The 25,439-nt window shown below is 41.3% G+C and overlaps 1 protein-coding gene across 2 annotated transcripts in view; it reads right to left on the reverse strand.

The window, feature by feature from the left end:
- The window catches only part of UST (uronyl 2-sulfotransferase), a 271,245-nt gene that overhangs the window by 88,455 nt on the left and 157,351 nt on the right, over nucleotides 1–25,439 (reverse strand). For both annotated transcript variants that reach the window (XM_064486595.1, XM_010993983.3), the window contains exons 3-5: nucleotides 22,428–22,583; nucleotides 10,848–10,927; nucleotides 1,548–1,701 (exon numbers count right to left, since the gene is read on the reverse strand). In XM_064486595.1, coding sequence (XP_064342665.1) covers nucleotides 1,548–1,701; nucleotides 10,848–10,927; nucleotides 22,428–22,583 — 390 coding nt within the window. The remainder of the gene's footprint in view (nucleotides 1–1,547; nucleotides 1,702–10,847; nucleotides 10,928–22,427; nucleotides 22,584–25,439) is intronic.

A 25,439-nucleotide genomic window follows, 5' to 3' on the forward strand; every position in this document is an offset into this window, starting at 1 on the left:
CTGGCTGGTGAGTGATGTGCTTTGGCCAACCTGTAACTAGCTGTGCAAACTTCCGCGCATCCCGGTTTTCTCACTCTAATCGTGGATTTTAAGACGTGAAAGTGACATTATCCAAAAATGCCCTATCCTCCAAATCCATACTTTTTATTATGTTTTTTAAAATCAAATATGGAAAGAGAAGTTTTGGCCTTGTGCTGGAACTGTGAGTAACGCTATTTCTCTTCAGTTCCAGCATGCTGCTGCGGACCCATCAGCAGTGGGCGTAGGCGCCGTGTTACACGCCAGCCATGGCAACAGATCTGCACGGATCCCTCAATACTTTCTTCCCTTTCTGCTTGTGCCTGACAGCCCAGGATGAACCTGATGAGCTGTCTCGGACACAGGGAACAGAATTTCAGCCTCTTTAACACCAGGCTCTAAGCTACTCAGCAAGCTTTTGTCAATCTAGATCACAAACTGATGATAAACGCATCTTTTATTTGGTGCTGGCTGAAAGATACACTACTTTCATCTGTTACCAACTCCAAGCTGTGGAAACAATTAGTGCAATCAAAATTAACATCTCTTTGCAGCCACATGGATGGACTTAGAGATGATCATACTAAGTGAAGTAAGCCAGACAAGGACAAGCATCATGTGATATCACTTATATGTGAAATCTAAAAATATATATATAAATGAACTTGTTTACAAAACAGAAACAGACTCATAGACATAGGAAATAAAACTTAAGGTCACCAAACGGGAAAGGGGCGGGCAGGGATAAAGTAGGAGTTTGGGATTAGTAGACACAAACTACTACAAAAAATTGATAAACAACAAGGTCCTACTGTATAGCACAGGGAAATACATTCAATATCATGTAATAAACTATAACTGAAAAGAAGATTTTATATATATATAAAGCTTAATCACTTTGTTGTACACCAGAAACAAACACAACATTGTAAATCAACTATAGTTCAATTAAAAAAAAAAAAAATTAACATCCCTATGGAGCTCAGGGTCCCAAAACAAGGTCCAGAAAAGGCAAACAAATTTTACTGAGATGGTCTGATTCTGCTGTGTTATGGTGGGAGGAACCCGGACTGGGAATCAGAGGACCTGAAGACAGTCATTCATGGTTGTGCCCACATCCTTTTGGAATCGCAGGGTCCTTATCTGAAAATGCCCCTCCCTCAGGGGATTGTCATGGAATTGAATGGGATGAGGTATGAGAAAGTACTCTGTAACCTTTTAAGAGAAATTCCCAAAATACAAAAACAAAAATCGTGCTGGTCAGGGTTCTCTGGGAAAGATTATTTCTTTTCTGGGACTTAAAACCTAGAAACTGAGGAAAACAAGATTAGAAAGTCTTTTGAGAAAATGTTTGTTAGGATCTGGGTCATCTGGAAAATTAATTTTTCACCGGCGAAAACCTGCTCCCTGAGGACGTGCCCTCACCACGTGGAGCTCGTGGACGTGCCACGGGAGGTGGGGGAGCTCCCCGGCCCCGCGTTGCTGCTCCCAGGCAGGGAGGGACCACTCCTCCAGGCAACAGGACTTACCAGGTAGCGCTCCTCCTGCCTCATGCTGGGGGTGCGGATCATGTGATTCTGTTCTCCTCTCCAGTCTCCGAATCGACGGAAAAAATAGTTTGATAAAAACCGGTTGACAGGGTCTCTAATGATGTTGATGTAGACAGGCTGGTCTCCTCCAAACCTAAGATGCACACAAAAGTGGAACTGATTACAGGCCATCACTTCTGGAGGAAAATAAAGCCCACTTAGACACTGGTTCCCCCTAGGTAACATCGTCAGAGGGCCCCATCTGCTCGGGTCCCAGCGAGCAACTTAACCAGCAAGCAGTGATTCCCGCTGGGCGCTCAGGACCACACAGGCAGGGCCTGTCCAGTACCCGCTGAGATGGCTCCACAGTCCGCACCATACAAACCCCGGTATTTGTCAACGTGAAGGTAGAGATGCGGCCTGATGTCTCATGAGGCTGTAGGTTCCTGAGGGCAGGGCCACACTGTACTGGGTTTTATATTCCCAGGGTTTGGCACAGACCCACTGGCCCTCGGGGAATGTTTCAACTGACTGGTAAATCCTGACTGCCTCATTGGCTGAAATGGTACTCATTCGACATTCTAATTCACACAGTCTTGGGTAAAGGGCTCTACAGGAAGTGGGTAATAATGGCCAAGCTTTATAACGTGCTCCCCGCCCACCCTCTGTGAGTGCTCTGTGACCAAGTCACTGAGGCCTCACAGCGCCTCGGTGAAGGAAAAGCCATAATTATGGGGCACTGAGGCAGAGAGCAGGTTGAGTAACTTGTGGCTGAGCCAGGATATGAACCCAGACAGCCTGGCTCCAGAATCTGTGCTCTGAACCACGGAAAGAAGAGTCCAGAGCGGAGAAAAGTAATAGTGTAAGGGATCTCATGAACACAACACAAATCAGCATATTTATCCTCAAATGATGGCAAAGGGTTTTAGGTAAAAATAAAACAAATATCTACAAGTTCCATTTCAGTTTCTTCCACAAAGGGGTTATAAAAATGCACTGAATGCTGGCCCAAGAGCGAGGCCTTCCCCAAGCAAAAGGATTAGGTTGGCTGAATTTGTCTTAAGGATTCCTCCCCCTTCTCTTTGAACTGCCTGAAAGCAGTGACCCTGAAAAGTCTGGGAGAACACTCTGGGCTCTGGGCAGAGGTCCTGCACTGGGGACCTCCTGAGGGACCCACAGGCTTCTCTCACCCCGTGACCTTCTGACGAGGATGTCAGGACATTCTGTCAGGGGTCAGAAAGAGCTCAGAGAAAACAAATTAACATGACACTGCCCCCACCTCTCCAGCTGGCAGCCACTTCACCTTTCAAAACCCAGCTCCCCCATCCTCCCCCCACCAACAAAAACCCAGCCCAGTATCACCACCACATCCTTCTGTGATTACCTCCCATCCTCATGTGGGCCCCTCCCTCCTCTGGCCCAAGCCCTCTCTCCAGCCCTGGGAACATGTCTGCCTCTCCCATCAGACTATGGGTCTCCTGAAGCCAGGAACAATGTCCTTTAGAACAGTGCATGGCCCACAGTGGGTGCTCAACCAGTGAAGACATGGTGGCTTCTAAGACACCATGGGAGGCTACGTCTAAGTCTGTAAATTTCTGCCAATATCCCAGGGCTCCATGGTAGATGAAAGTGAACACAACCAGCCACCAATTCTTTCCTGTGTATTAATTTGTAGAATGTTGTCCCCAGTTCTTTTGTTTGTTTTCTGCATTTTTAGAGAATCTTCAGGGAGAAGAATCCAAAGGAACAAAAAGGAATGACTCTCCAATGGTGTGATTTCAGGCACCAGGACACGTGAATGCTGTTCTGGGCTTCTCGAATACACCAACTTGGAAAACACACTTCTCAGGAGCAGGGTTAGCCGTGCCAACACGACCCTTGTCAGCTCCCAGATGTACATGAGGTGACATTCATGCAGCTGGGTGAACAACTAACTGGTCCCAGAAGTCAGTTGTGCCAACCACTGCTAACCACCAACATTCTGGATGTATCTTCCTCTCTTTAATTAATTTGGGTTTCATGTCTATGATAAACAGCAACTAAAGTAATAGGGTTAGGGATTAGAAAGATAAAGCATGCATACCAGATGTGAATGCAGTTCAACCCTCAGAAACTGCAACACGCTTTTAAAACTTCAACTGCACTTCCATGGTCACGTGAAGAATGACTACTACCGCTGATTAGCGGAACTGCCAGGTCACATGACTCCGTGCCCCACTGCCCAGCACCAGACAGTTCTTGGCCTGGCCACAGCCACGTTCCACTGAGGGCTATAGGCGTGAAGATGGACATGGCTTGTCAAGCATGGCTGACCTGCTCCTGTTTGCACATTGCAACCAAATGCAAGATTTCCTGAGTACATTTCCAAAAAGAAGTTTTAGATGGTTTAGAAATTTATTGTTAAACAGCGTCAGATAGTATAATAGCCTGTCTAGAAATCTCTAACCATGAGAGAGGCATCTGGTATATGTCTTCCCCTTTCCAGAAAATGACACTAATAATGGTTTCAGGCCATCAACCCTTGTCTTTTTTCTAGGACACACAGCTCCCTCCCAAACTGGCAAAATCTGGGGTGACACGTCAGTTATACAGAAGAGGCCAAACAGCACCCATGTGTCCCAGTGCCTGAGAAGGGAAACAGATTTCCCACCCTTGTCCCATCCTCTCTCAGGATCAGTTCCTCCTCTCTCAGTAATTTTTAAATTCTGGCCAGAATTCCTGGTCACCCTTAGAAGGTCTTGGGGTCTGGGTCACCTGGATCTATTGTTGCCCCATCCCCAACCCCCCATCCCACGAAACACAACCCTCCCCCTTATTTTCAAAACCCTTGAGAGGAGATTCCGCAGCTTCCCCACCAGCTGAGGCATCTTTGTTACAATTTTGAGGCCAGAATCCTTATCGTCCTTTTGTGCACATTTCCTTCGGTTTGATCCACTCGACACAAGGGATTAGCTTCTCTTCACACACTTTACAACTCTTAGCCTTCTCAGCTTCAATTTTAATTCCTTTAACTTTTGTGTGTGTGTCTGTGTTTCTTTTTGAATTTCCTTTAGCATTTGTCTTGAGATTCATTTCCCTTAATTTTATAATCTGCAATCCTAATTTCATCTTTATCAAGTTTTTTACAACTGAGGTGACCACAGCTGACAACAGGCTCTGTGCTGTGCGTACACTGGAGAGGAGGGAGTCAGGCCATATTTTGTTTTTCAGTTAACAACACCCCCTCTTCTCCTCTGGTCACCATAACAACCGTTGTGTATTTCAAGCTCTCTTTCTAGCCATCCTAAAATAGCAGGTATTTCCGGTTTCACTGATAACTTGTTCACAGGTCATGTTTACCAACTCTAATGACCCCTGTGGGTCTCCTTCTGACCCTCTGCAAACTGACCATATTCTTTTTTTTTTTTTTTGATAAGAAGATGAAGATCCAAAGTAGAATGTAATTATCTCAAAATAATAACTGCATGGTTCTCAGTTTTCCCATGCATTCCTAAGTACCTCATTCTGCTGATTTTCTTCATCATCTGCCCCACACTGCTGCCCCCGTCAATCAGCCCATCAATCTACATTAGTCATCTCTCCATTAGCGACACAAAGTGCTTGGGTGAGAATTTTAGGTGCCCTTTCATTAAACTGCTGCTGCTATTCTTCCTGGGATATTGCTGCATATATTAAATAGTAAGCCTTAAGGCTGAAATTATCCTGGAGAATTAAGATTATTTTGTCTTCCTACTATAGTAGAGTTTTCTATGACTGCAAGCAGCTTTTGAAAGTGTGAATATATATAAATACATATATAGATAAATACATATATATGTAAATATATACATTTTAATTGTGGTAAAATGTGCATCACATGAAATTTGCCCTTTTCACCATTTTTAAGGGTACAATTCAGAGGCATTAAGTACATTCACACTGTTATGCAACCATCACCACCACCCACCTCCAGAACTTTCTCATCATCCCAAACTCAAAACTCTGCACCCATTAGACAGTACCTTCCTTTCCTCCCCTTTCGCCTCACCCCTGGCCATTTCCATTTCTACTGAAAGTTCATCTTCCTTTTCACCTCTGGCCTAAAAGTAGAGGTTATTCCTCTGTTGTTACCTACATTAAAAAACGAAGAGTATCCCGAGGCTAGTGGCCCAAGCTTTGATCCCTATTAGTGAGGAGAGAGACACTTTGAAATGAGAGAAAGGCCCTGATGGAAAAGGACATGGTTGTTTGGGGAGCAGGGTGAGGAGCTGCCTGCGGGAGCAGGAGGGCAGGGATGGTTATTTAACGGTCCTTTGCTGGAACGGGATGGAAGGGCTGCCCTCCATCCTCACAACCTTACTCAGTGGACACTTCTGTCCTTGAGTGCCCAGGACAGGGCCTCCCATCACAAGACACAAGAGGAAACTGAGAAAACTCTCTGCTCCCTGAGTGTCCTGAGGGAAGAGGGGTGGGAGCTTTTGCTGAGTGGGGGTGGAGACCAAGGGGGTGGGACGGGGGTATAATTGGGCCACTGGAGTTAGGGTTCTTGCTGGGAGAGGAAGACAGAGTTAACAAGGCGAGAAGCAAGGAGATGACAAGGAGGAACGTTCCTCATAGTGTGCAGTGGGGTGGGCGCAGGGAAAGTCCTGATAGACGGAGCCTTGACGGCTCAGCAACGTGTGTGGGCTCACAGGGCAGCAGAGTTCCCTCACTGTCCCGTGAAAAGAGAAAACGGAGGCAGAGAACGCCATTTTCAGAAGACTAATCCAGCCGTGTCTACACAGGATAAACTGAGAGAAAACTCTCATTTTGAAAATCAAGCTTCTGGGCTATGTTCAAGTAGGTAAAGATGGTGTGCAACACGTGCTAATATCAATTCTTATTTTATGATCTCTTCAAAGTTTGAGGCTTCTGTCACCATTACAAAAGACCTGCAGGACAATTAAAATGGATGACTTTGCTAATGAGAATGAAAACGTCAATATTTAGAAATAAGATGTGGAAACTGGTTTGAGTTATGGACTTGGCAAGAGTGGATTTGTTTTGTTAAATAATGCCATCAGAGGGCAGACTTTGGGCACATCAGTAATCAAGACTTCCCTTTAAGGAAGAGAGAAAGTGTCCTATTGTGTCCTTGTATGTCACACCAGGCCTGCTTCTCTGGTGATTGATTGATTTTTAAATGTTTTGTTTTTGCAAGTTAGTGTTGGCATTGGAGCCACTATCTGAGACAAATGAGGAAAGAGAAACCCAAGCAAAGAAAGGTGAGGGGGTCATGGATGAGAAAGCAAGAATGACAGGGAAAAGGTTATGAGAAGCGATGGTTTGAGACCAGTCAGCATATTGGTATCTCACAATTCGCTTGGACTATTTTCATAGCACTGAGCCCAGACATAAACCTTCACAATGTTTTCCCTTTAAGACCCAAATTGAGGGCTCAGGGGAATTGTAGATGAGATAAAGAATTACTTCCCTCCACCAAAAAAAAAAAAAAAAATCTTAGGAAACAAAGAGTGGGGGCAGGAGAAGGGAAGACAAACTGAATTGTCTGTCTGTCTTTCCAGTGTACGACCTAAGACATAGAGACATGATGATGGGAAGGGGAACTTTTTCAAAGACTCTCATTCTTTAGGTGACGTCTACAACTGGGAACAGACACGTGAAACCACAGTACACGAATATTAAACATCCCACTTGAACATCACAACAAAGAGTAGCATCTTTTAGGCCAAGGTAATTTTGACCCAATTCTCCAGATAGTCCAGGTGAAAAACATCTGTCCGGCCTGAACTTTCAGGCAGTTCAAAAACAATGTGAAAGCCCAGTAGAAAACCTCACAAATCCAAACTGGTCTGAAGTTTCTGAGGAGCTTGTACAGTTTATCTCCTCTGGCAGGAAGCAAACGCAAAAGCATTTGGTCTGATAGTTCTGCTTTCCACGGCTGAACGAATGAAAATGGATATGGTGAAATTGTCCCTTCTAGGTCGGAAAAAAGGGAAAAGAGGGAACAGGACAAGGTGCCTAGACAATGAATAAATGAAAATTTTGAATCACCAAAAATTCACAGCATAGCATTTTACATCACTCAGAGTACCTAAATTCCAAGATAAGAACGCCATACTCAAGGGAAAAGAGTAAGGGGTGGTGATTCATTTGGTATGTCACACACTTCATGAGTTCAGAACAAAAATGACAAAAGAAGGTCTAGGAAGGAGGCTAGACTTTCATTCTTATATTCTACTCTCCAGCAAGTAAATGTCCTACTGCCGGGCGAGAATGTAAGGAAGATTAGAAACAAAACACCAGCAAAGCATATTAGCTGCAGCAACAATTCTTCTTTTAATAACCTCATTATCTTGAAACAATGCCTGTCAGCAACCATCAGGGCAGGTTTCTTAAGAACAGATTAATTATCTCTAGACCTTATAATTCAAAATATAGAACTCAGTTCTATAAAACTAAATGAAAACTCTCTTAAGTCCTAACTTAATTGTTTTTTCTCTGTTAATTGTGCATTTTGGGGGCATTCCTTGTATAAGCACAGTTTACCATTTATACTTAAGAAATTTTCCTTAAATAAAGCTATTCCCTTGAAAAAGAAAAGGTGATGTTTTAAGTTCCCATGTTCAATGAATGTAATACAGTCTTGTAATGTATTAAATGTGGATGGAGGTCTTGAAGCTAAGGCCCCAGGTCTTGTGCAGGTGGGGTGGGAAGAGAGGATGAGTTTGCTCCCACAGTCAGCAGGAGTTTTTTAGAGCTGATCAGGCAGGTCTCTACTTTTTCCTGCGTAAAACTCTTCCCTGCCATTTAATCCTGCCGTGCCCACCCTCAAGGTCCCAATATGGGATTCCTCTCCATCCTTCTCTTGGTCCTGTTTTTGCTCATGCTGGGCCCTGTGCCTCCAATGCCCTTCCCCTTTGTTTGTCTGAAGCTGGCCCCTTCCTCACAGCCCAGCAGCAAGGGCTCCAGCTCGGGAATGCCCTCCGGACTTCCTCTCCGGGGGAGGGAGGGCCCTGCCTCCCACTTCCCCTAGGGGACACCCAGGGACTCTTTCCCCTAAAGCTCATCACACTTCATTGCCACTTCCTCCGTAATGGAAGAACTTACAGTTCCCTGAAGGCGGGGACAATATTTCTTATTCACTGCAGAAGCCCCAGTTTTAGCGCATCGTCCAGAGACAGAGGATCCTCAACTAATGTGTATTTAATTGAACAAAATGGAATGGAGGGAGAACCCAGGAGAGCAGGGCCCTGCCCTCGAGGCTTTAGAGACATGGTGCAGCTGCACTGGGACTGGAGCCAAACTGGGGGCTCAATCTGAGGCTACCACAGAAATGCTCTAAATGCCTATATAGTTTTGAATATATGTAATACCCTTTTCTCTAAGAACTTGAAGGGTTTTCCTTCAGGTGTTTAGAGCATCCCTACAAAGCAGGGGTGGATAGGAATTGTCCCTATTTTATGGAAGGAAAAAGAGACTCCTCTCCCCTCAAAAGATTAAATTGCTTGCTGAGAATATGGTCAGCAGGAGTCTGACACTCAGAGGTCCTTGCAGCCAGGCCAACACTGTTTCCTGTGGGTGTGTCCTCTTTTCTTTTTTTCTTTCAGAATTGAATCAATCAAGATTAAATTCGGATTCAACAGTGTAAGCTATGACAAAATACGGTCACCATATGCCCAGCTCTGCTGATCCAATTAAGATATTAGGGTTGGCTTGTCAATACAGAGCTACACTGTCCTAAGTTAATTATTAAAATTTGTTGCATTGCAATCTGTGTTGGTTGTAGAGATTTGTCTTTGAAGCAAGAGGAGTAAATGAATGAGGTCTGAGGACATCAGGGGTGACGCAGAAGGACTTGCACAAGAAAAGGGAGGGGTCAGCGGGACCGCGCTCTGCCCTCTGTGAGTCTTAAAAACACAAGGCCCGAAACAGCTACCCAGCCCTTGTTACCTAATTATGTCTAATTATGTGTTCTTGGCCCACCGGAAGTGAGAGGCAGGGCACATGCCCCAGGCAGTCCAGTGATAGACACTTTAGAAATGTGGTTGGAAACACACTCAGCTCTCCTCCAGGCCATGGCCCAGGGCCCCTGAGGATAATCCGCAGGTGTCCCCCTCACCTGTTCACTACCCGAGGGAACTCTGGGTATCAGGCGGGCTGGGGAAACCTGCTTTCAAAGATAAGGCAGCAACTCTTCTTTGCTGCTGAATAACTTGCTTTGCTGCATCCCATTCTCCTTACACTTAATTTGCACAGGGCCTGCAGCACAGCAGGGAAGTGCTTTGAAGGCTAAAAGCTTCTCCCAGGCCCACAGGCTGTTAGGCATCCTGGGATGAGGCAGTCTTGCCTGCCCAATGCACACTCAGGAGCTCAAGTGCCCCGGCTTCCCCGGCTCCCAGCCCTCAGGGCCTTTAGGTCAGCACAGCCAGCAGGACTCTCTCAGTGGACCTGTGAGATCCTGTTTTCCCCATGGGAAAAGCAGGGAGGGAAGCACTGGTCAGATGGCTGATGAGGGACGCCCGGGGTCCCGGGCTGGTCAGCAGATCTGGTCCTGGACCAAGTGCTCTGTCAGCAGATACTGTGAGCTCAGACACAGACAGCCTGGGAGGAGGACTCTGAGAACTATAAGTTTACAGTAAAGCACAGTGACGGGGCCACCTAACAGATCCCTGGGGAAGAGGATGCCCAGAACTTGCAATTAGTGACTTCACAGATCGAGGGTCTAAACACGTAAGTTTGAAGATTTACACTATTATCAGAAGGTCCCTGCAGCTGAAGAAAAACCAGATTTCTAAAATTCCCATCAGCATCAAACATGCAAGGCTTAGGGTAATCGAAAAGAGTATTAAGAAGGTAGACAGAGAGGCTGATACTAGCTTTTTGGATCCTACAAAATACACCTAATTCCACCATTAAATTATTCCCAGAGTCCCGTGCAGGTTCAAGCTATAGAAAGACATGCAATGAAATATATCTATTAAAATACCTATCTCTTGCCTATTTTGTTTCAGTATAAAACCTATTTTTTTTTTAAAGAACTATCGGTCCAAATAGTTTCCCATGAAAAATAATTCCAAGTTTTCACAAGATTTAAGATCAGTATTCTAGAAAGAAATGAAGCTTCTGTCCAAATATTTCAAATTCTGATCCCTCTACAGAAAAAACAAAAGGATTAAAAATGTCTTTTGAAGGGCAATTACACTACCTTGGAAATGAAGGTAGATTTTCAAGCAATTGTTCATTGGAAGGAAACTAAGTACTGGGAAAGAAAAAAAAAAAAGAAAAAAGAAAGAACCATTAAACTGGAAAATATCTTACCTTGAGAAGTTGAGGAAATGGACATGTCGAGTGAATAAATAGGGCTGTTCAGCAGTACTTATATTTTTAATCAGTTCCATCTATTAAAAAAAGTACAAAATTAGCATATATAGGATCTAATTTACCAAGTTACATTAAGCTAAAGGTTATCTCCCTGACTCTTTTTATCCTGACTTATTACCTCCTGGACCAGGGCCAAGCAGCTGTGTTTTGTGCAACATTTATGAACTTTACATAAGGCTTCTGACTACATAAAACAGAGCCATCCCAGTTTATAGCCCTGTATTTAATTTAGTTGATAGCCACTATGAAAACAATGTGGCAGATTAAGTGATTTTAACTGGAGAGTTCAATGTGTTGCTGTACTGAAACGCAAGTAAGAAAAGCCCTTTAATCTCCTCTGTTAAAGTCAAATCAAGACAAAAGGCTACTCATTATTTTGCATTTCTATAATGATATTATTGGGGTCTACAGAAGTATTTGAAACGAGTTCTGCAGAATTGAAAAGTGGAAGTAAAACGAAGCAACACCTCATTATTTTTCTCTTTGATTTTAAAATTTACAAAGCAAATATTTCATAAGAAACACATAAACCCCTCAAAAGATTTTTTTTTTTTTGGTGGGTGGTCATCTGAATTATTTATTTGTAGTTATCAGCAAAGCAAAAAGTAGTTTTAATTTGTATAAACTAACATTTACGGTCTTCTGGAACATGTCATGATACAGAAAATGTTTAGTAAAATCTGTTAGAAATTCCAAGCATTCTTATGACTCCCTAATTTCCTGAATTCCACTTTCCTTAGATTTTCTAATTTGCTCCATCAAAGCCGACACACTGGAATTTTTAAGAAGCACATTGAAAATTGCAACTTTGAATACACATCAGAAGGGCAGCATTTCATATTCTATAGTTCAAGTTGAAAACTGGAAACAAAAATGGTCATTCATGTGTTAACTCCAGTAGCAACAACAACAATAAAAGCAGAGTCTGGAACTCCAGGTTTGCCTCAAGCGTAACAGGAAACCTGGTCTGCCTTGCTCCCTCCTGTCTAGCCCAGGGCTGACACATAGAAATGCTTGATAAATATTTGTTAAATGAATGAACTCCAACTAGTACATGACTTATAGATTGTTATACTAGGATATCGATGCCTAAACTCTTTCATTAGGTATTTGTGCTCACAAGGACTGTTTGAAGAAATGAAATTGAATTTTAAAAGTAAATGACTTGCAATTCATAACTCAGTGCTCCTGTTTGTCAGTGGCAGGCCCCGGGAAATAATGGCCTGCCTGTCCCCAAGCTTGAGCATAAAAGGAAATTGAATCCTGCCTCTTTATCTACTGTTTATCCCTCTACATACCCCCCTCCCCAGCCCCCGCATGCCTCTGCGCTTGTTTTTGGTAATAAAACTTCCTGCTTCCTTTACATTGATTTTTGATGGATCTACCAATAGAATTACCAAAAGGTAACAATTTGGAAGCACAACCAAAGGTAACCGATCTCTGCAGATGTCTGCTTAGAAACGTAACTGTGTGTGTGTGTTTTAATATAAAGACCATTTCATGCTTTAATCTCTATTTTTCTTCAGATACATGTCTCACGTATAAGAGTGTTATGAGAAAGCCCCTTAGTATTGCACAAGACTGGAAAGAACAGGTCGGAAGACCCATTTCTTTCAAGTATTCAACACTGTATTACATTCTCTAAACACATGTCTATGTGTTAAACTTAAGGAAGAACAGTAGTGGTTAGATTTTGAGAAGAGTGTCATAATAGTCATAAAGCTGTCTATTTCACGAGAAAAAAAATGGATTAGCAGTGACAATGCATCATTCTTTCTAGACGTAACTTTAAACAAAGAATAAAGGTTACTAATGCTCTTGTTTATCGCATTACTACAGGGAAGTCAGAGAGTACATTTCAGCTCCCATGCATTTTGTTCTGCACACCAAATAGTAAAACCCACACGATGTACCACAACTGTTCATTTAAGGGATCATGGTCACAGTGTCACTTGATCATTTTCACAAAGGCTCGCTTTCCCCATTTCCAGTGACAAGAAGTGGTCTCCTGAGCCTCTGAGTTCCCTCTCTCGGTCCTCGCACTGCTGCCGGCAGCCTGCCTTTTCTCTTGGCCAGAGTCTTGTGGCAATGGCACAACCTAAAATCATCAAAGAAGCTACCTCTCCTTCTTTTCCTTGGCTTATGCAGCACCACTGCTGGCCTTTATTCTGATTCCAGTGCATTTATTCTTTCACTCATTCATTCAGCATTTACTGGGTGCTTAATAAGCCCCAGAGATCAAACCTGAATAAGATCAGTAGCAAGACTCATAAAGACAAAGTGGTGGAATGTGTCTTAATGGTGTCCCCAAATCTACCATGGCCAAGACCACACTCTTGGTACTCATCCTTCTTGATTCCTTTTCCAGCTTACTCTATCTCCAGAGAGTCTGTTTCTGGTTAATGGTACTCTCCACATCCTCACATTTGATCTAGTCTTTCCTGGGCTCCCATATTCCATCCCTTGCTGAGTCACGTTAATTATGCCTTGACTATCTCCCTCAGCTGACTCCACATCCTGTGGCCAGCCAAACTAAACTCCTCCTTATCTTCTCCTCATACCATGTCCAAGTCCGACCGTGTTGGTGCAGGCTCAAGCTTCTCCTTCTAGAATGTTCTTTCTCTTCTCTCTGCATGTCCAAAGCCTCATCACTCTTTATATCTGGCTAGCATGCCTGCCTCCTCCAAATAGCCTTCCCAAATGTCTCCTTTCATTAAACATCCATTGGTTTCCGACTCTGGCAGGCAATGCACCGCTCGGGGTTGTGGCTATAGAGGTCAAAGATTTGGTTCTTGCTCTCAGGAAGCTCAGAGTCTTGTGGGAGAAGTGGACTAGCAGGCAGGTACCATCATGTGATAACCACCATGGGGTAGAAGGCACAGAGGTGAGGCACCTGTCTCTGCCTTCAAATGGAGAAGCAGTGTTTCCCCAACGAGGTGTTTCAGAGTGTTTTGCAAAGAACCCATAGGAGTTAACAACTGAAGAAAGAGATCTGCAGCATTTTAGACAGAGTAAAGGGCAGATGCAAAGGACAAAACACAAAATGACACAGAAATTAAGTCTGCCAGGAGGTCAGGCATGGGATCCGGAAGGCAGGAGATAAGACTAGAGAGGAAGGGAGGAGTGAGGGTCCTGCAGGTCACATGAGGGATTCTGACATTTATCCTCTGGGCAATCTATAGCCAGAAAGGATTTTTTTTTTTTTCCTCTTAGATGTGAGGTCAGGAGGTGAATGTGAAGAAGAGGGTAAGGATTAGAGGCAGAAAGCTTAACTAGGAAGACGGGGCAACAATCCCTGGAGGAAATGATGAGGTCATGAACTCATCACTTCTCAGTGCGGTTCCCACACCAGCAGCATCAGTATCAACTGGGCACTTGTCTCACAAGAATGCAGATTTCAGGCCCTAGCCCAGACCTGCGGAGTTAGAAGAAACTCTGGGAGTAGGACCCATCAATCCGTGTTTTAACAAGCCCTTCAGGAGAGTCTAAGGCATAACAGTTTGAGAATCACAGAACAAAGTCCATGGAAGTGAAAACAGATGGACAGGTTTAGGGACATTAAGGAAGGAGAATCTGCTGAGCCTTGTGGGAGCTGGCAACAGAAGGGAAGGAGAGGGAGTGGTTAAGAGAGCTTCCAAACACGTGGTGGTACCCAGTTGTAGAGATGGGGGATGCTGCCGGAGGAACCAATTTGGTTGCAGAAGTGAGGGGAAATGGGTTTGGTTCTGAACATCTTCGGCTAGAGATAAAGTTGCTTTCTTTGACTTCCCATAGCACTTCAAGAATTTTCCAGGACATGCTCTGTTTACGTTACATTATAGTTGAGTTTGTCCACTGCTTTTGTATCATACTGTAAGCTCTTTGAGGGTTTTGGTCAGGTTTTATTTATCCCCCAGAAAGCCAAGCTGATGTGCCTACACAGAACATATACCCATAAATGTTTATGCAACAAAGTACTTCATTTAGAAAAAAATTTTTGGAGTTAAGAAATGTATAAATCACTGAAGACAGAATTACCACTAAGACAACGAATTTAGCCCTTCTGGGACAGACCTGTCCGTTTATTACCCTGGTGTCATATGAAACTAACAGTTTTACTATTACAACATCTCGGATGTAACAAAACCAAACTATCATTTTCTGAGTGGTTCCCAGGCTATGCACTGTACCTATACCCTCTTTATATACATGCTCTCATTTCATCCTCAAATGATTCCACGAGTTAAGTAGTATTATCCAAGGTTTACAGGTTAAGAAACTCAGGCACAGCAAGGCTACATAGATTGCTTAAGGTCTCACTGCTAGAAAAAGGTAGAGCTAGGATTCAAATCCAAGTCTGTCTGACACCAAAAATCCTGCTTTTTATCACTAAGCTGCAATCTCCTCACCATTCCCACTGCTGTTTTTTAAACTGAAGTATCGTCAGTTACAATGCATCAATTTCTGGTGTACAGCATATTGTCCCAGTCATGCATATATACATATGTATTCATTTTCAAATTATTTTTCATTAAAGATTATTATAAGATATTGAATATAGTTCCCTGTGCTATACAGAAGAAATTTGTTTTTTTAATCTATTTTTGATCTCTACATAACCTGTTAAAATGGAAGGAAGAGGTTGGTTAGCAAAATAACTCTGGAGACTAAACAGTGTTTATGGGGATATGAATTTTCTACCTTCCATGTGATGAAAAATGGAAAGAAAGTTCTGACAGGTGGAAAAGCATTAAAAATAATAAAAAATAAAAGCTTTAAAATATCAAAGAGAATATTTTTTAAAGTTCAAGGTGGGAAAGCAGTATACTATAATAAGCGAAGAATAAATTTAAAATACTAAAAAAAAAAAAAAAAGGAAAAAAAGTAACCAGGTAACACATTAAAGGAAGAAGTTAAATCACAGCACATCCGAGAATGAGACAGAATTGAAGTTAAAAAAAAGAGGCAAGAATCAAACAGAATTTATAATGCAGAGGATATATCAGGCAGTAGTTTTTAATCTTTTGCTTTCAACCTGAGATGATAGAGCAGAAAACCTTTACCTGCAGTTCTACTAACACAGCTAGTTAGTAAAAGACTTTTGGGAAATGCTTGTCAGCAGTAACTGACAGGTATTGACCCTATTCTGATCTGAATTCTTGTGTCACTCATGAATAACTAGATGCCCTATAATTTTGCAAAGCATCTTAAATGAAAGAAAAGGCATGTTTTTATACATCAAAACCAAATAAGGACTAGCTCAGAGGAGAGCTCCTTGGTCCTTCAACCTCAGAGGCCAAGAGGATGGCTGTGGGCTCACGCTACCATTCCCTCTTCCACCTGCATGAGGAAGCCCTTCCAGCCGGAGGTGGGACGGTCTGCATACCTTCTGCTTGGGGCTTGTGCAGTCAGTGCAACAAACCCATGCCTGCAATGAAGAAGAAGACCACCAGGGGGAGCAATAATGTGACCAGGCAAAGGGGCTACATCTGAATAGAGAAAATCAATCTAGTGGCTACAGTTGGAAGGAGATGAGAAAACATTTTAATTTTTCAGGCCTTGTTGCTTCTTCCTGGCTTTTTTTTTCCTTTTCTTTCCATTGGGTTTTCATTAGAGAACTCAGCTTTTGTCTACAGGATTCCGAAATAAGACTTTGTTCGCAGAGCTGGGTGAACTTACCCCTGTAGCTTGGAGATTGGACTCAGCTAATCTTTCTGGTTTGAGTCCAAAATCCGGTTGGAGCAGCTCAGATGCCTGTGGACACTGCCCCTCCTACTCCAAGGTCAGGAAACTCTGAGGTTCATTCTAAAGGAGACTTTTCCAAAATGTCTCAAGAAAGGGTAAGGTTTCTGGGATAAATGTGCAGGCTCCTGAGGAGACATCCCTTAATATGGATGAAACACGACATCTTCAGAGGTTTCAGGGATTCTTCGGTGAAAGGAATTTTTCTTGCTTAGTGGAGGATTTATTCTTTTAATAAAAGGAAAACTTTTTAATAATTACAGCCTTTCATGCAATGATTCTTCTCTAGAATTGTGCACGAGGATCTCCTGGGGAGCTTTCTCCCCCAGGATACAAATGCCTGGGCTCCACCATTAAGAATTTAACTCAGTATTTTGTAGCAGGACCTAGAAACATGTGTTGTGAAAGAGCTCCCTGGAAGATTCTGATGCCCATGATGGTTAAGAATCCTTTTTTAATTGATCTTTCACTGCCCATGAATAATTTCTTTACCCTAACATTCAAGGTTCTCTAGGATTTGACCCCAGTTCACTTTCAGTTCTTACTCTCCCACATTCTTCTTGAACGCTTGTTTTTCCCTACAAAGTGAGTGATAATACTTTCCTAATAATGTTGCTTAAAGGATTAAAATAAGATAACAAACATCTTTGTGCTGTCCGGTGCTCAATATACCACAATAATAGTAGGTCCCCAATGAACATTCATCAAAAGGAATAAAGACAGTGGCGAGACCTGCCTCCAGAATGAATGAGCAAATCTTCCCCTTTAAACGGAGGCCCACTGACCCTGCCTCAGGGAAACCTATGAGAAACCCCCATGGCCCCAAGACTGTTTCCAAATCTAATCTGGTTTCTTTCAGTGAGTTTTCTCGTCCTGAGTCACATTGCTTTGTAAGTCACAGTCAGACTTGGACTTTGCAGTGGGTGTTAGCAGTGGTGAAGGGAATTTAAAACACTATAAAGAAATTCTGTTTCTGACCAAGCGGTTAAAGCAACGTAGAGCACACAGACATAGGAGCTCTGTATCTACCCTCTGAATACTTTTCAAGATTTTGATCGGTTGAATGGCTGTTGAATAGAGTCGGATCAGATGTGGAGTTTACAGTGAACGAGCAGCCTTTACCGGTATGACTGAGGGATGCATACAGGCTGGTCCACCACCTCCCAAACTGTGACTCAGAGTTCCGTGGGAGGCACGCGAGAGCCACAAAGACTCATAAAGGGTCCCCTGGCCAACTAAGACTAGGGAACTCTAGGTGAAAGTCAGTTAAACAGATTCTTCACTTTGATTTTAATTGAAAGAATTCTCAGAGTTTAAAATGTGAATAATTCTTGTGACTCTCCTATGGGGGGACAAGAGGGCAGCATTTCCCCAATTTATTGAAGCATGATATTTTCTTTTCTTTTTTTTCAGTGTCTTCGGGGACTAGGATTCTAAGGAACACACTTAGGAAAATGCTGATATGACGGTTTCGATGGGGATTCTTAACACTGTCTGTACCCTAGCATCTCCAGTGGCATTTGATTAAAAAAAAAAAAAAAAAAAAAAAAAAAGCTTTCTGGATCCTGCTCCAGAGTCTCCAGGAGAAGGGCCATTGCAAACACATGTTTCAGAGGTTCTGCTGGAGACCCTGCTGTGCAGCCGGAGCCAACAGCCGCTGCAGTGGGACAATGGCTCCTGGATTCAGGACAGCCAAGTTCAAGTCCAGGTGCCACGAGTAGTCATTTTAGTACGTTATAGTGGGAAAGTGACCACATCTAGTTGTCTTATTTTTCCCATCCATAACATAGGAAGTCAAACTGACTCACTGGTATAGTTTTAGGTCCAAAAGAGTTAAATGAGATAATGAAGTAAAACAATTAGCACATAGTTAGCGCTGTTTCCAACTCGTAATCCTCAGTAGCTTTGGGATAAATAAAAATAGTAAAAGAATTTGCTTTCTTGATCTTTTGGGCTCATATGCCAACAATTTTTGGCCTTTCCAACAAGAATGAAATAATTTTGAATTCTTATGTCTTTGATATGCCTGTGGCACTTCGATTTTTATTGTCTTTAGATCAATGTTCTGAAAGGGGTCAGACCATTAAGAAAGATGCCTGTAAGTCTTTTGGAAATCACACCCCGTGTCTTCTGGAAATAGTTCCTCATCTTTCAGATTGTATGCAATCTCCATTTTCCAAGAGATCATCTAAACTAACCCAAGAAATTGAAATCTGGCTTTACAACATAAATGAAATGATGTCATCATGGATTTGCATTATATGCCCTGCAAAGGTCCAACACTGGACCATGCTCTTCAACTGAGGCAGAGTTTTCTAAAATATTAACTTCAAAGGCATTTCTATTTCTCTAAGGGCAGATGTAATGAGATTTTTATAGACATTCTAACATATGCTGTCTTCATGCTTTCTTTAATTTTTAATAATCCTTTCAATGTCTTATTCCATTAAACAGATTTTTAAAATCTAGTACTGAGTGTGTGTGTGTGTGTGTGTGTGTGTGGTGTGATGACAGCCACCCTCCAGGGAGAAACATATGTGTGAATTTGACTTTGGCCCAGGGAGGTGCCATTGTCTATGAATGAAATGGTACAGATAATTCCAGTCTTATAAGCGGATACTTTTCCGAAGTTCATTTGTAAGTCAGTAGTTTGGAACTTGGAACACATTTTCTCATAAAAGAAACGTTCCACATGGTGGATGGAGTCCCGGGTCAGCCCACAAGAGCCTGTTTAACTCGTGCCGCACCTGAAGCACAATTGTTATTAACTTCAGAGAACAACGTTTCCATGGGAACGTACTTTCAGCGTTCTGTTTGTCTAGTGTTGAGAACCACTGACGATAAAACTTTAACTCATCTCTTAAATCACTTCTCCCCTTTTCCTTTAATAAATTACCAAGAAGAGGAGCCATTCATACCACTAATTATTTCCTGAATATATTAGGTTAAAATAATATTTTTTTCTCTGCTTGTTTTATGCACTTTAAACTTTGGTAAAAAGATTCATATAACAAGGAAAAAAAGAGTTTCTTTAAACATTCTTGAACCACTTTCAAACTTGGTGCCTTGTCCTGGCATTTCCTGGCTCACTTTGTATGTCACGGCCTGGTCAGCTGTCTGCAGAGTGGCAACTGTCATGATCTTATGTTTCTTTTTACAAGGAAATTGTTTGTTTTTATTCTATTGTATCTTTACCTTTCTCTGAAGTTTTTAAAACTTGTCTTATAATTTAATAGGAATCTGGAATAATGAAGTAATGAAATATATTCTAGGTCACACTGACCACAGGAATCAGAAATGTTTCAACTAATTATACACAGATTATGGTAGAAGTTGTATAAATATATCACAGAATCACAGGGCTGGAAAGAACCTTAAAAGATTGTCTAGTCTATTCCCTGGCTTCTGGACAAGCCAATCATTCCAAACAGATGAGAACTAACCTCTATTTTAGAGGAGAGGGATGACTTTGGCTTTAACCCTTTCTAAAAGATTTACAAATTATATAACATTAGTAAATTATTCTTAATTTTTAATCTAGATCCTTCCTTTGACAGTTCCGACTGTACTTTACTTTCTCATATGTGCTTCTCATGGGGAAAAAAGTAGGTTGATTCATGTAAAATCTTGCAGTAAATTTAAATATCATATTCTGTGCTCTCTCTTCCAGGGCCTTCCTGAACATCTCACTGTCTAATACCTTAGTTTCTTTGCTGCCTCTTGGTTACACTTTTCATCAGTGGGAACTAAAATTGAGCTATTGTGTTTCACGAGGCTGCAAGAACTGAGAATAGTTCCCACGCATAGGAACATTAAAGTATAATCTGATAAGCAGACCCGAAGAATCAAAAGAAAACCAAATTTAACATTTATAATAAAATTTCAACAACAAAGTGTATCTATTACAATCATTTTCTTCCAGGTAGTGAAAAGGGCATAACCAGCCCTAATCATATTAGCTCTTCAACCAGGTAAGGAATTCAAAGAGAAGCTACCCTTATAAAATGTGATATCCTTAAATGTCACCAAATATAATTTTTCTATCGAGAGCCTACGAGAGAACCTGCAAGGGGTGATCTCAAAAGTCTTTCTCGATTGCTGACGACTATTTGGACTTATTACTCAGAGACCCTTTAATGGAAGTTTTCAAAGGGATGGACATACTGATCTTTTCACTGTGGAAGACACTAAACATACAGGCTTTATACCAAGTACTGTTGTCTGTGTTACTGACTTAAAATAGTCCTACCGTCCCCCATGATAATAGAGGAAGGAAGGCTACTTACTGCATATTTCCCTTGAGAGGAAAGGAAATATGAGAGGTTTTGAATGCCTCAAAAATGGAGGTTATGTCAAAAAGAAGTAGACATGGGTGGAAATTTCCATAATTATAGTCTCAACCTGATAGTAAACAATGTGCCTTGTTTATTCCCCAAACTTACAGACTCATTGAATGGTGTGATGGTTAATTCCGTGTGTCATCTTGACTGGTCAAGGGGGTCTCTGGATTAAACAATATTTCTGGTGTTCCTGTGAGGGTGTTTCTGGTTGAAATTAGCATTTGAATCATTGGACTCAGTGAAGCAGATTTCCCTGCCCACTGTGGGTGGGCCTCATCCAATCCCTTGAAGGCCCGAGTAGAACCAAATATGGAGGGAGGAGGAGTATGATTTTTTCCCCAGCCTCACTGAATTAAGCTGGGGCATCTCATCTTATATTCTTCCCCTGCCCTTGGACTGGGATCTGCATCATTAGCTCCTCTGGTTCTCAGGCCTTTCACTTGGACTCGGACTCAATTACACCAGTGGCTTTCCTGGGCTCTCAGCTTGTAGGTGGCAGGTTGTGGGATTTCTCAGTCTCCACTGTTGCACGAGCCAATTCCTCACAAGACATCTCCTTTTCTATCTGTCCGTCTATTGATAGATATATCTCCATCCTACTGATTCTGTTTTCTGGAGAACTCCGACTTACACTGGTGGCCACTCATCCATCCTAAGTATCTAAGGGGACAGAGGCAACTTTCTGAGACCAGGCTAACAACCTTGATTCTATACAAGGACTGTGAGAGCACCAGGCCTAACTTTTCTTCATCAGCAAAGCACCTGAGTGGAGACCGTCAGCCCTACTTTGGTATAAGCTTACAAAGTAGGATCTGTCTCCACAGCTTCCTGCCAGAGTATAGCACCCCTACTCCACCACCAGCATGTCCACTTGTACGACTCGGCTATATTAGGGCAGATTTGTTCCTGGGAAATTGGACAATTCTTTTGTCACCACTGAATATGCCAAAAGCTGTTTTGGAAGCTCAAGACCCCTTGAACTTACTATAACAGGAAGTTCATGCCCCATCAACCAACCAGATTCCTGGCCCAAAGAGGGTATTCTCTTTATGATAACCATAAAAATGTGAGACACTTCTGAGGAAATGCAGAGGAAGAAATATTAAAATAAAGTTGTCTTATTTTTGCTCTCAGGATGCCAGCACTACTTATAGCTCAGTGGTGTAACCATCTGAGATTGAAGCATTGCTCATTTTAGCTAAATAGACAATGACCAGTGGACGCTGCCCTTCACTGGTCTTAAGAAAAGTATTCCTCCAGGGAAATTTCCTGGTTTGAAGACTTCTGTCAGAGCCCTGACTTAAACTTCCTTCCACACTCTGGCAAAAATACAGGATGAAATTATACCTCTGGTGTTCATTCGTTAAGGGTTTAAAGGGTGTTCTAGAAGGCACCCACTAATTACACAAACAAGTTAAAGCAAAGTACAGTTTAACCATGGGCAGAGACAACTTACTTGTTCATTTTTAGTAAGCCTGGTTTTGTTGTGAATGTCTGAAGTGACCAAATTGAATCCATGCTTCTCTGACAAGATTCTCAGAAGCAAGACCACGGTACGACTCCCACACTTGCCAACTCTGTTATACACCACCTGGCTCGGGAAAGGCAGCACCTGGGAAAGAACCAGAGAGCAAATGATTGACTTTGGGGTTAAAGCAGCTCGGCCCCTCCCCTCAGTTTCAGAATAATAAGTGTTTGCTCTATCTAAATGAGAAAGGTCCATATGGAGTGAATGAGAGGACAGAAGTAATGAGCTCATGTTTAATCTTCATAGTGCAACTTGAGAGAAACACTGGACTCATTACCTATCTGCACTGATACTTAACCCTGGCAAAATTTCATGCCGTCTATAATAGTGGTTGTGATGCTTCTTTTGTTTTTCCTTAGGAAGAAACTACATAAATGTGTGCTTTAATGGTAATATTCTTTTGCAAGTTATATTATGCTTATATATTATTACAATTTAATCTGGAGAATACTCAAAGAAAATATAGGAAATTTTAAAGTTGAGATGTAATTTAAATATGATAAAATTCACCCTTTTAAAGTATACAAACACAGCAGGTTTAGGTACATTCACTAAGTTGTGAACCATCACCACTACCTAATTGCAGAACATTTTCATCATCCCCGAAAGGAATTCCATACCTGTTAGCAGTTACTATCCATTTACTTCATTACCTTGATCCATTGAAACCATTTACCTACCTTCTGTCTCTATGGTTTTGTCTAGAGCATTCTGAAGATCTCACATGTTCAGAATCATATAACGTGGCATTTTGTGTCTGGCTTCTTTCACTGAGTGTAATGATTTCTAGGTTCATCAGTGTTGCTGTTGTGTGAATTGGTACTTCATCTCTTTACATGGCTGAATGACGTTACATTGTATGGATATACCATATTTTGTTTACACATTCATCAGCTGAAGAACATTTGATCTGGATTGCTTCCACTTTTTGCCAACTATGAATAATGTTGCTATGAACGTTTATGTATAAGTTTTTGTGTGGACATATGGTTTTGATTTTACCTTGAGTACATCCTACAGTGGAATTGCTGGATCATAGAATAACTCTTTAATTTTTTGAAGAACTGCCAAACTGTTTTTAATATAGCTGCACCATTTTATATTCCCACCAGCAATGGATGAGAGTTTCAATTTCTCTACATCCTTGCCAACACTTGTTATTGCTTGTTTTTTTATTATCATTATTATTATAGACATCTTAATGGACATGAAGTGGTATCTCATTGTGGTTTTGATTTGCATTTCCCTAATGACTAATGATGTTGAGCACATCTGATGTGTTTATTAGCCACTTGTATATTTTCTTTGGAGAAATGTCTATTCAAATCCTTTACTCATTTTAAAATGGAGTTATTTGTCTTTTTATTGTTGAGTTTTAAAAGTTCTGTATTTTTTCTGGATTTGGAAATATATGACCTGAAAATATTTTCTCCCATTCAGTGGGTTGTCTTTTTACTTTCTTGACAGTGTCAAAGCACAAGTTTTTAATCTTGATGGAGTCCAATTTATCTAATTTTTCTTTGGTTGCTTGTGCTTTTGGTATCCTATCTAAGAAATTATTGCCTAATCCAAGATCACAAAGATACATACCTATGTTTTCTCTGAAAAGTTTTATAGTCTTAGTGCTAACATTTGGGTCTTTGATTCATTTTGAGTTGATTTTGTGTATGGTGTGAGCTACTGATCTAATGTCATTCTTTTGCATGTGAATATCCATTTGTCCCAGTACCATTTATTGAAAAGATTAATTTTTTCTCCATTTAACTGTTTAGGTACCCTTATTAAAAACCCACTAACCATACATATGTGGGTTTATTTTTGGACTCTCAATTCTATTCCATTGACCTATATGTTTATCCTTACACTGGTACCACAGAGTATTGATTACTATTGCTTTATTGTAACTTCTGAAATCAGGAAGGGTGAACCCCTGCAACTGTGTTCTTCTTTTTCAGGACTGTTTTGGCTATTCTGGGTCCCCTGCATCTCCATATAAATTTTAGGATCAGTGTGTCAATCTCTGCAAAAAAAGCAGTTGAGATTTTGATAAAGATTGTGTTGAATCTGTAGATCAATCTGAGGACTATTGCCACTTTAATAATATTAAGTCTTCCAATACATGTACATGAATGTCTTTCTAGTTATTCGATTTTCCTTTAATTTGTTCCATTGATGTTTTGCAATTTTCAGTATGCAGGCCGCACAGTCCATTTATTCCTTTTGATGCTATTATAAATGGAATTGTTTTCTTAATTAGTTTTTTTATTGACTGTTCACTGATTTTTGTATATTGGTCTTGTATCCTCTAATCTTGCTAAACTCACTTATTAACTCTAATAGTATTTTGTGTGGGTTCTTTAGGATTTCAATACACATGATCATGTCATCTGCAGACAGATAGGGTTACTTCTTTTCCAATATGGATGCCTTTTATTTCTTTTTCTTTTCTAATTGCCCAGTTATAATGATTTTGATAGACTAATAAGCAATTACACATAGCATCTGATCAAATATTTATATCCTCAGCAAAGATATTATTTCCATTTTGAATGCTCAGCATTGAGCAATAATTGACAAATGATAATCAAAAGATTCCTTCACTTAGCACGTATTCATAACAAAAGGCCATAAAAAGGCCCATAACTAAAGAATATAGTACAATATAAACATAAATATACCCCAAATTTGCCTTTGGTATATAAGTTGAATTTTTGTCTTTGTAATTGTAGGTTTACTTATTTTCTTAAGATATTTTATATGCAAAGTAGCATTTCATAAATTCGGAGCTTCAAGGCTAATTGTCATTGGCGTAAAACAGAATATCCACATCATTCACTTAACAACCAGTCATGTACCACTTTGATATAGTTTTTCCAGCATATATAAATATATATTTTTAAAATAAGTAGTACTTTGTTTCCTTAGGGCCGGACAGTATCT

The sequence above is a fragment of the Camelus dromedarius genome, chromosome 6 (genome assembly GCF_036321535.1).
Source record: "Camelus dromedarius isolate mCamDro1 chromosome 6, mCamDro1.pat, whole genome shotgun sequence".
Classification (NCBI taxonomy): Eukaryota; Metazoa; Chordata; class Mammalia; order Artiodactyla; family Camelidae; genus Camelus; species Camelus dromedarius.